Source organism: Pituophis catenifer, unplaced genomic scaffold, assembly GCF_029215685.1.
Source record: "Pituophis catenifer annectens isolate HBS135680 unplaced genomic scaffold, rPitCat1.0.hap2 SCAF_1, whole genome shotgun sequence".
In the NCBI taxonomy this organism is placed as follows: Eukaryota; Metazoa; Chordata; class Lepidosauria; order Squamata; family Colubridae; genus Pituophis; species Pituophis catenifer.
The window spans coordinates 66,383,151-66,395,844 of NW_027256881.1; the positions used below are offsets into that span (position 1 = coordinate 66,383,151).

At 35.0% G+C, this 12,694-nt stretch overlaps 1 protein-coding gene across 1 annotated transcript in view; it reads left to right on the plus strand.

Moving 5' to 3' along the window:
• Positions 1-12,694, plus strand: part of AKT3 (AKT serine/threonine kinase 3) — a 174,004-nt gene that overhangs the window by 142,537 nt on the left and 18,773 nt on the right. Inside the window, exon 10 of the mRNA XM_070950561.1 lies at positions 2,806-2,934. Coding sequence (XP_070806662.1) covers positions 2,806-2,934 — 129 coding nt within the window. The remainder of the gene's footprint in view (positions 1-2,805; positions 2,935-12,694) is intronic.

Below are 12,694 nucleotides of genomic sequence, written 5' to 3' on the forward strand. Positions count from 1 at the left end.
CATTATTGCTGATGCAGTGAGAAAGCCAAAAAATACCCCAAGAAATTCACTATATGGTTAATTCTTTATATAAATGCTTAAGATTTTTGATCATGTCAAGGTGTAATTTGTGCTTAGAAAAACGGGAATCCTAAAAAAATCCTCATTGTCCTAATGAGAAAATAATATATAGCCAGGAAGCCACAATATGGACAACACATGATGAAACAGACTAGCTTCAGGTTAGCAAAGAAATGAGACAACATTGTATACTCACCCTTTTTTATTCAATCCATATACCCTTTATCCGTGATGGCGAACCTATGGCACGCGTGCCAGAAGTGGGTATGAAGACTTTTTATATCCACTGTATTATCGCTTTTTATGTACAATTTTAGCCAATTTATATTTCATGGTGGATTTGATTTAAATCAAGTCAATTTAAATCAAATCGATTTAAATCATGATTTAAATTACGATGTAAATCACTAGTAAAAAGGCTTGATTTAAATCAACTTGATTTAAATCATAATTTTTAAAGAGCAACTGTCGTCTCTGTCCCACAGCAGCTCCTCCTTTGACCCACTGTTGACTCATTGACAATCCCAATATTGCAGAATATACAGCCTCATGCTACATAACTAAGCTCCATTTCATGCTGAATAAACTAAATTATGAATGTATCTTAAATAGAAAACTATCTTTAGATAGATTTTTACTCCAAAAGCATTATATTAAAATAAATTTGATAAAAAATAATTTAAAAATCTGATTTTTGTGATTTAAAAAAAATTGTCAATGTTTATCCACCCTGTTATATTTCAAGGCAAATGCAATCGATTCAGTAAGCTTATGATTCTGCAATCATAAATCAAATAATTTAATTTGAAAAGAAATCCATGGTATATTTCAGAGAATTGAAATATTTAATGCCAGTAGTGAACTTTCCTACTTGTGAATATAGTTAGCCATGGATATGCAGTATCTGCTACACTAATATACTTTCAATTAATTTATTGTTTGGGATTTTGTTTTTGAAAAAGATCCTGAGAATGTATCATCTTGAATTCTCATTCAGAATTTGGATAGTTTTTTCATATTTATTTGTATGGTAGTTAGTAAAGTTTGAGATGCTGGTGCTTATATTATGAAAACCTATGATGCTTTCAAATGAATGAGACATTTCCTATAGTGTGTGGAGTGTAAGACATAAAACAGACGGCCCTTCCTCCTTCCCCAAAATCCAGTCTGATGTCTGTCTTTTTGATTTCAAGCAGATTTTCCTAGGCTTTTTAGACATCTTTACATTTGTTCCCCCCTCTCCCTCCCCTCTCTCTGTGTAGATGGAAATGGTCTCTGGGGAATAAAGTAATCTATTCGAGGTCTCCTCACATTGGTGGATCCAACAGTTTTTTTTAAATGACTTATTTTCTTGTAATAGAAACAAACTGGAGCATTTCCACTTACTGTCATTCTTGATTCCTTTTTCCACTGACTATTTCTGCCATTCCCTTGTGCTACGTGAAAAGAACTTACTCACATTTTGAGGTCATATTTTCTGTTCCTCTCCATCTTTTCTCCTTCGGCATTCCTTTCTCTACTACCTCATGAGAAGTAATTAGAAGCTAAAACTGGTTCAAAAGGCCCACATTATAACAGGTCAAGCATGCTTAAACAAATGTAGGTAGTTTTGACTTAGGACCACAATTGAGCCAGAATTTCTGTTGTAAGCCGTTTCTAACCATCAGGAAATTTCTCCTTAGTTTTAGGTTGCTTATCTCCTTGATTAGCGATCAGTCACCTTGATTAGCGATTGATATGATGAAGAAACTTCCATTGATGATTTAGCAAGGGGAGCAATTGCTAAAATATCTTGATTCAAATCCCATGATTTATGTAATTGCATCGAAATCACTATATACTGTAAATTCATAATTATATAATAGTGTTTGCATCATGATATACCACATATGTGAATAGAACTTTTCAGTCTTCATGACTTGCTGCAAACACCTTTAGTTTCTATATAATTACAGAATAATGAACTTTGGCCATAATATATGGATACATTAAAATGAGTTCTCTTTCCTGGAAGCTTTAGAATTCCAATTGCCCACAGTACAGAATTTGATTCATTAAAACAAGAAGACATTGTTATTTCACTTTTTCTGTACAATGTATGAACTGTTTTACATAATTCCAGTTATCGCTCTTTCATGTTTAAGAAGATAGATTACCACTACATAGAGTAGTTCCTTCTCCATTTATGCTTTTTCCTGCAAGTGTATGCTGCTGTTCCCTCTAAGGTTAAATGGCTGTGTGTTTACCAGTGAAACAAGGTGCACACATGCCTATCAAGATAGCATGAGCCACTTTTTAAAAGGTGTGTACCCTCATGTTCAGCAGTACATCTTGTGTAGGATTTGCCTAGTCCTAAAAATCATGCTATAAAAATATAAATAGCAATTGTATAAATGAAATAAGTAAATATCAAACTAGCTACAAAGATATATAATTAATAGATATGCTGGTATTTTTTTTTCTTAGAATAATAATATTTTAAAAGCCATTATTGGTTCTTCAGAAAGAGTAAATGAGGAAATATATTAAAATGGAAACAGCACACTGGGTTAAAGGAGTAAAGATATGTAAATAAATCTATAACTTCAATCAGTTCAAGTGACTTTTAGACTAGTTTTAAAGGAAAAAAAAACTTTAAAATATTAGATTTGTCATTATCTATTACTTTTATTGATAGCAAAATTGTAATAGGTGGGGTTTTTTGTCTTTAAGTGACTGTTTTTTGTGTGTGTTTTAAAAATACAGTTAGAAAATCTAATGCTGGATAAAGATGGACACATAAAAATTACAGATTTTGGACTTTGCAAAGAAGGAATCACAGATGCAGCTACTATGAAAACGTTCTGTGGTACTCCAGAATATTTGGCTCCAGAGGTATGTCAGTATTTTATATTTTAAACTCTTACAGTTTCTTTAATCATAAATGCTTTGGAATGGTTATATTTTAATACTTGCAGATACTATTACAAAGGATACTGTATTTATTATAGGTTTTGTTTCGGGGATTTTTAAAAGTGTAGTTTAAACTTAATTAAAAGTGTAGTTAAACATTGGCCTATGCATTAGTTTAAAGTTACAATTTCTGTAGTGGAATCTGTCTGCCATATAAATTGTAAATTCTCTCCCACTCCCTCCCCCCTCTGCCCTTCCTTTCCCTTCCCCCTTTCTCTCAAAGGAATCTTCTTTTTCTTTTCTTTCTCTTTTAAAGCATTTATCTTTTCACACATAGAAAACTAAATGTTAAGTTAGTTCGGAAAAGTTCACAAATTAGATGAAAGAAAATAAGGAGATGAGAATTTTATTTCCAAGTGAAGTTTGGAGAAAATCCAAGGAATATTGCTGAAATAACTGTATGAAAAGAATTGTAGCTTAAACAATTTGTCATCTAAGATAACAGCGAAAATATTTTTGCCAAGTTTTCATTAATGTTTATTTAAAGGTCATCTTTAGAGTATATTTGTCTCTTAAAATCAAAAAGGTTTTGAAAGCAAGATTTTCATTATCATCTTTCTTTGCATCTTGTGATCGAACCAGGAAACCTGTGGCCTGCTCTGGATGGGTACATGCATAGCCATTATTCTATGCATCTTATATATGAATTATATGATGTTTAGAAGGTTGAAGAATCTTCTACAGATGAGGATTTTTATGGGAACCACTTAGTAAGACAGAAAGGCAATGAGGTTCCTGTTGGCAGAGCTTCATTGAGAGTTTGGCAATAACTCTCACTCTAGAAAATAAAACCTGCTCTTAGGAGTTAGCGGAAGAGAGTCAAGCTCCAAGTTCTCTTAGATAAGTTGTTTTACTGAAGAATAAGAAGCCTTTTTATTGAAGTTCAACTGCATCATTATAATTAAGCCTTTTTCTATATAATAGTTCCAGGGTTTACATTTTATGTGTCTTTCTCCTTTCCTTATATGGTAATGCATTTATTGCTATTATTTTCCTTGACTTTTTTTTCAGAATTTATAATAACTTTACTGTCACTTTGAATGTACAGTAATCGGCATACAGCTTTCAAAGGATCTCCACCTCTAATATATATTACATAAACATGACAAAATAAATAAACACAAAGTTATTTCTCTCTGAGGCACTGCAACCACCAAACCAAACAGTGATGCTGTTTGTTAAAACCCTCTCAATCGTGCCTCTGTAAAAAGTGGCCAGGACAGGAGAAAGTTGTGCTCTCCTCATCCGCAGGAAATCCAGACCCTGGTTTTCACGGTTCAATAAGGACGTGTGGCAAGACCAATTTAGTCTGTTAGTTATCTGCACCCCCTCAGATACTTAATACTGTTGACCATCTCTACAGCTGCATCCTTGGTACTGAGCGTGCCGGCTCTTTCTAAAATCTATGATGATCTCCTTTGTTTGATTAACATTTAGAACCAGGTTACTTTTATTGCATCAGTTCACCAGAGCCTTCACCTCTTCCCTATATGCATCTTCATTGTCGTCCTGGATAAGACCCACCACTGCCACATACTTCACAATGTGATTTGTAGCAGTCATGGGTCACCAAGGTGAACAGTAGCGGACTCAAGACATAGCCCGGTGGGGAACCTGTACTCAAGGAGATGGAGTTGGAAACTTTTCTCCCAACTCGCACTAATTGGGGGCCTATCAATAAGGAAATCCAGTATCCTATTACATAAAAGAGTATTAAAACCTAATAGGCCCAGTTTGTTCACCAAATGCTGAGAATTGACAGTGTTGAATGCCGAACTAAAATTAATAAACAGCATTCACACATGAGTATGCTTCTCCTCCAGGTGTGTCAAACTAAGATGAAGCACATAGGAAAGGGCATCATCTATAAAGCGGTTCTTCTGGTAGGCAAACTGTAATGAGTCAAATGTGGGGGGAAGGTGTGAAAGGAAGGTCCTTTACCAATCTTTCAAAATAAAATCTAAGATGTGGAGGAGACCTCTGTTGTGTTTCAATAACACTTTTGTCTGTTTTCAAGCTCTTTCTAGCCTTAGCAGATTCTTTCCTTACATCTATATTCCTTCTTAGTTTTCTTTTACCTGTAGAATTATAGCAGCATTGGGGACATTATCCATCTTTTTGAAACACTTGTTCTGTTCTTAGATTTCCATAGCTTTAAACTGCACAAAATTACTTCATGCAATTCTACATGACATTTTGGATGATTAGTCCACATCTTTAAAAGTGATACAAATGATATCCATTCTGCTTGACTTTTGGACCTGTGACTCTAGAATTCCATTTTTGTAAATATGTCAAGTATGATAGTAATGTTCCACCTACTCATTGTATTTGAGAAAAAGATACTCCTTATATGTGAGAAAAAAAACATCAACATTTATAAAGCAGGTAGTTTAATAGAAGAGATCATCTTCTCTTAGGGGCTTGTGAGAGGACAAGGCATTTTAGGTATCTGCCACTATCTTGGGGTTGCAGTCTAACTTCAGAATCATTTTTTACATACTTCCTCTTTCTGTAGCCCAACTCTTAATTGTGTTTTAGTACCAGTTTCTTAATGATACCTGCTAATAACTTTGTCTAAGATCCATGTCTGCTTCAGGACACTGGGGAGTACAGATCTCTATGAGATGGTTAAATAAGCAGCATGTTCTAAAACATGGTGGAGAAAAATGGAAGGAAAAATATAAGTTTTCTGATAGGCCATATCCAGGTCTAATAGTGCCTGTTAGAATTTTGGGAGCTATATTTCTGCTTCCTTCATTTTGAAACTGTTCTTCTGGAAGTGGTATTCAAAGTGGAAATTAGGTAGGCACCCCCTCTAGTCCATAGAACTATAAATACCTCTGTAAAAAGTGGCCAGGACAGAAGGCGAAAGATCTGCTCTCCTCATCCGACACAGGAAATGCAGACACTGGTTTGCACACATCACTAAGGATGACATGTGGAGAGACCAATTCAGATTATTAATTATCAGCACCCCCAGATACTTAATACTAGTAGACATTCTACTTCTGTTTGCAGATATTCATATTTTGTGATTTTCTCAGTTCTTTCTCTACTATTCTGCTTTCTACAGGTATTGCAATCTCCACTATCCAGATTTTTTTTTCTTTCTTATCAAGAATTGTTAAGTCTGGGGTGTTATGTGGCAGCCTGTTTGAATTCTAAAATCCCCGAGCATTTTAGCTTCTTCAGTTTCTATTACTTTGTACTTTGTCTCTTTAGGATTCCTCTAGTTCTTGCTTGCAGGCACATGGTATTTATTGCAGATATTCCAATGCTCTATTATTGTTACTTTGCCATGCTGTTCTTTGTAGTCAATCTGTGCAATCTTCTTGCAGAGTGAGTCTCCTTGAAAAATTTCTCTCTTGTTATTAACCTCTCCCAGTTTATCACCATTATCTAATCATAATGGTTGTTGGATCCACTTTTAGCAGAACCATCTTCAGTTCACCATTTCTTTCCTAGAAGTTTCCCCAGCTGAGCTATTGTATTTCTTCTTGCATGTCAAAATTAGTAATAATTTGGTATTTCCTAATGAATCTTCATTGCTGAGCTAGGCAATTATAGAATTTCTGTTCTATCCAGTGGTGAAATTCAATTTTTTTTATTACCGGTTCTGCGGGCGTGGCTTGGTGGGCATATGAGTGGCTGGACGTGGCTGGGCGGTCATGTGAGTGGCTGGGCATGGCCAACTCAATGTCACTGCCACCCAGTCACATGACACACACACCCCAGCCACACCTATTCAGGTTTTATGGCTCCTATTGTTTTCTGTAGGAAATGGATCATGTAACTGGGTGGGCATGGCCAACTTGATTGATCTCACCCATAGGAAATTTCTCCTTAGTCCAACTCAAATAAAATAGCACTGTTCCAATATTTAAAATAGAATAGAATAACAGAGTTGGAAAGGACCTTGGAGGTCTTCTAGTCCAACCCCCTGCTTAGGCAGGAAACCCTACATCACTTCAGACAAATGGTTATCTAATCTCTTCTTAAAAACTTCCAGTGTTGGAGCATTTACAACTTGGAGGCAAGTTGTTCCACTGATTAATTGTTTTGTCAGGAAATTTGAGGGGCTCCTACAAAAATGAGGGAGACAATCTATTTTCCAAAGCACCAAAAGGCACAATAAGAAACAATGGATAGAAACTAACCAAAGAGAGAAGCAACCTAGGACTAAGGATAAATTTCCTAAGGGTGAGACCAATCAACCAATGGCCATCACTAGAGGCTTTCAAAAAGAGTGAGGGAAGTACACCTCAAAAGGACAGTGCCAGGAACCACTAAAACAATGCAGAAAACTTAAAACAGTCATTCCACTTTTTTAAAAAAAGTCAACCCCAAAGCAAACAGCAGCTGAGAAGGAAACTAAGAGCAGCTGCTCAGGCTAATCAAAAGCCTGGGCGTGCTGCCAAAAACCATTAACCCTTCCAACTCTATTATTCTATGTTCTCTATGTTCTAAATTGGGTGCTTCACAGCAGAAGCAATACAGCTGGCTGGACCACACATGCATTAAATTCAAGGCCTGTATGATCAAACTACATCTTTGTCCCCTCCTGTATCTTTTCCCCCAGGAAGAAACAAGAAGAAGGCAACACTGCAGCAGCTATAAAAGGTGTTGGGAAATTCCAAGGAGTATCAGCTGATCACAGAAATGTTACTTAATACTCTTTATAATGAAAATGTTTGTAATCTTGTACTTCCTGAAGGGAAGAGGTTAATCCCATCCCTAGATGGGTGATTGATGGGTTTCCCTGCCCTAATCCTGTCAGTTTCTGTTGTTTATTGACTTGATTCAGTGTGTATCGACTGCATTCCAGCTACAACTGTTAAGTGGAGCTATTAACTGAAGGGAGAGAGAGAGAAAAAAACCCCTCTCTTGCACTTTATTTTTAACCGGTTCTCTGAACTGCCTAAGCAATTTACTAAGGGTTCTGGCAAACTGGTGAGAACCCACTGAATTTCACCTGTGATTCTATCACAGAACTCTGCGAGCGCTATAAAACAAAACCTTATTTACATTGAAAGTGTAGTAAACTATTGTGCTGTTTTCTTGCAGTGGCTGCATTTCTTTTGAATTAGCATTATTTATTCATCCCTCTAAATGTACAACAATTTTAAACAAAATGTTGCTCACATAAAGATACAACAACACTTGAAGTGTTAAGTACATTTTTGGCATTTCAGCTTCATTATGTCCAGTCCTCAAATGCATGAACAGATAATCATATGAATATTAGTTATTTTTCACATGCTTATGTGATCACACAAAAAGTACATGCTAAAAAGAAGCAGATGGTGACAGATGGGGAAGGTTGAATAAGGTGGTTTTGGAATCCCAGAAAATGTACTTTTGTAATAGTGTAAAAATAAAAATTATTTGAATGCCAAGTAAGAATCTACAGAACAATTGATTGGTAATTGTTTTCATATTATGGTAATTTTGATTAAATGAGTTTCACTGTCAATATTCTATCTTATTCTTATTAAAACCTGACATAAAAGAATGGACTTATATGCAAACATTCTTGAAAGTAAAAACTCATTACTTAGTAACAATTAACTTTTGAGTATATTTTCATATCATTGTGCCATAAAATAATATTTAGCTGGAATGGGGGGAATCCCTCAGAAAGTAAGTAATTTTTATTTTCAGTTTTCCTGAAGTATAGTTTTTATAATACTTCAAAGCTGGATTTAAAATCGCTACCCAGTTTTTTGTTTAAATATGTGCATAAAACTATTCATGTTCTCTTAGTAATCTCATAAAATTTTTGAAACAGCCTATGTCCATTATGAAAAGGTTTTTTTGCATAATTGGAAAGGGCCATTTAGGCAATCAAGTCCTGTCTCCTGCTCAGCATAGGACTCTAAATTAAGCATGTCTGACAGATGGCTGCCAGCCTCTACTTGAGCACAACCAATGAAAGGAGTTCACCTCCTCCCTTGATATTTTTTTAAATAGTAGTCAAGGCTGTGTAATGTAGTCAGTGATCAATCAGAGAAATTTATTTTAAAACATGGATAAAATAAAAAAACATCCCTAATAAATAACATGAAGCATTTTAACAATAATGCTTTATTAAAGTAAAAAAATAAAGGATGGATAGATAGAAAGACACATATACCTTCTCCCCAAGAATATTTTGACGGGTCAGTTTCACTAGAGTCCTGGTGGGGCAGTAATTACAAGTGCAGGATAGCAGGCAAACTGCTCATAGCCTTGGATGTTGACTGGGCTCAGGGTTAACTCAACCTTCTAGCCTTCCAGATTGGTATAATGAGGATCCAGATTTTTGGGGGCAATATTCAAATAATGCTTCGACATTGTAAACCTCCCAGAGAGTTCTGTAAAATGCTATGGGACAGTATATAATCCTAAAATGCTATGATACATGCTATTAGTAATGTCCCAAAGTTAATTCAACAGTTGCTAGTTGCAATTTGGAGACTTGGGATACAGTCACATTTCAAAACAGTGCATTTTAATCCATATGTCTGCTGTATTGTCTGCGTTAGGATTGTTTACAGTGGAAATAAAAGCTTCAGAACTTGTTTCCCCCATCAGAAGTAAAATTATGCTTGAGCTCAAGTTTGTGCGTTCATTCTGGAATCATGTTCTGTTCTTGGAGATGGCCTGGACAAGTCCTTTTAGTTTTCTTGGCCAGGTTTTTTCAGAAGAGGTTTGCCATTATTTCCTTCCTGAGGCTGAATGAAAGTGACTGGCTCAAAGTCAGTCAGCCAGCTTTGTGCCTAAGGCAGGTCTAGAACTCACGGTTTCCTGGTGCCTTAACCACCACAACAAACTGTTTCTCAGTTGTGATTTAACACTGTCCAAAATAAGCTCACTGAGACTCAGTGATATGAAACATAACATTCATAGTAAACAGTCAAGATGAATAATTTGGAAAAGAGAAACATGATGTTGTAGTTTAATTTGTCTTGAAAACAAATTAAACTGCATTTAAAATAGTTATTTCTGTTGCAAGAAGTTATGAGAGTAAAATCATGTTTTAAATTAAGGCAATCAAATAATGTAATAACTGGAAACCATGATTTTTGTAAGCTATTTTTTTTAAATCTTTGAAATATATTGAAGTATCCTAATATATAGGAAATATTTTTATTGTAACAACTGATAAATCCCACCTTGCTATGGTAAAGTTGAATTGAAATGTCATGTTTTCTCTTAATTATTCAAAAGTTTCTAGATCTGTTTCACTAGATATTTTATTGGTGGTGCCTCTAAAGTAAATATTAGGTTTTATTATGTATATTTAAAAAAAGAAGCTTCAGAAACTTCATATTTTGCCACATATACTTTTCCTGCTTTTAATGCAAAAGGGAACCCCCATTCTAAATATGTTACAATAGATATGTGAGTTATGTAACAATAACAAAGTTTACTTTTTATCACTCTAACATTTTTATTCATGTATAAACTGAAATAGTTTAAGTCATTTTTATATGATTAATTAAATTTTATTTAATCAATTTAGTGTCAATTAAATGTAATAGTCCCAAGATAGTTTATATAGTGTTAATACACTATCTCAGGGGTGTCAAACTGACGACCCATGGGCTAGATGCGTCATGAGCAGGCCACGCCCACCCCAGCTCCGCAAAGGGAAAAAATATCATGATACATCACGTGATGGCAATGTGATGCTGCGAGTTTGACACCTGTGCACTAACTGATAGGTGCTAGTGACTTACTGGTCAGGTATAATTTAATGCACAACAGTGGTTCTGCATTACTGTCTAGTCTTTTCATCATTGAAAAGTAGAACTTTATCACATTGATTATTCAAACAAGCAATAAAGCCCTAAAATACTGCTTTTATTTCTATATAAGTAAACTCTTCCTAAATGTAATTGGTATACATGCTAGTACACCATTTATTTAGATAGATGTAGGACTTGATTCAATTTTATAGGCATAATCTCTTTATATGAAGAAATACTTCTCTTTTTCATCTTAATGCCATTAAATAAATTTACAGGTGTATCTTTACAATGAAAGGAGTTCTTATACAATGATGTATACAATTTTATCATATTATATGGTACTGGGAAAAAAATATAGGAATATTTTCTTTGTTCCAGCAGTCCTAACTATAATAACAAGAGCAACAACAACAATGGCATTACAAAGTATCAATAATGATGCATTGGAATATCTGCAAGAAATACCACTTGTCTGCAAGCAAGAACTAGTGAGACCACAAAACAAAATAATAGAAAACGAAGAAGCTAAAGTGCCCTGGGATTTTAGAATTCAAATAGACAAGCATCTGCCACATAACACCCCAGACTTAATAATTATTGATAAGAAAGATTTAAAAGCAGTCTAGATAGTGGAAATTGCAATACTTTGGCAAAAGAAAACAAAATTGGTATTAAATAAAATTAAATAAATTTAGCCTTGAATAGAATGCCAAGACATCTGGAGCACCACTCGAACACTATCAGCATTGACAGAATCATTACCAGTCAATTGCAAAAAGCTATTTTACTTGATATAGCTTACATCCTGCAACAATATATTTAATATTATTAAATAACAACATTTATCTATCCCAGGGGTTTGGAAAGGACTCAATAGATGGACAAAAAGGCCAAATCCAGCCTAAACGTCTGCCTGAATGTGCAACCGACCATAAGCACCTGCTACATAACACTCAAGAGTTAACAATTATTGATAAGAAAGACAAAAATGTCTGGATAGTGGATGTTGCAGTACCTGAAGACAGCAGAATAGAAGAGAAGGAATTGGAGAAAAATCACAAAATACAAAGACCTGCAAATAGAAGTAAAACAGCAGTGGCAGAAGAGAACAAAGTTAGTATCAGTAGGAAAAGGTGCTTTGGGTGCAACCCCCAAAATCTGGCATACTGCTTGAAGACTTTTGACATTGACAGAATTACCATCATTCAATTATAGAATGCTACTTTACTTGTATAGTTTACATCCTGTAATGATACCTTTAACAAATATCAACATTTCTCTATCCCAGATGCTTCGGAAGAACTCGATAGGTGGATAAAAATGCCAGATTCAGTCTAAACATCTGGCTGATGATTCAACTGACCATAATCATTAAAAAAAATAATGTCATGTGGTTAAGCTATTGGATAACCTGTTTATAGTCTACCCTTGGCCAAGGAAGTTCAGTGGATGGCTTTGTCCAATCACTCTCCAAGCTTCCTCACATCATTGTTTTGATGAATAATAGAAAATAATGCTCTATATACTGCATTCCACTGTTAATTGAATGGCAAACAATAAACCAAGTTTATGTCTTATATGTTGTTCAATCTTTAGAGCAGTGTTTCTTAATCTTAGCAACTTAAACTGTGTGGTCCCCAATTCCCTAAATCCCTCAGCCAGCATGCTGGCTGAAGAATTCTAGGAGTAGAAGTCTACACAGAGCTTAAAAGTTTCCAAGTTTGAGAAACACTGCCTCGGAGCATTAATTTTTGTTAGAACAATGCCATAGCATAGCGAGCAGAAGATACTGTACTCCCTGCGGTATCTCCAGAACTATTGCAACCACATCAGTGCTTCTGTAGTGGAAGACGAAAAATGAAATACCTTATGACCAGGACTGTGCTCCACTACACTGAATTGAATCCTTGATTTTAATAGATTTATTATTTATTTATTTATTATAC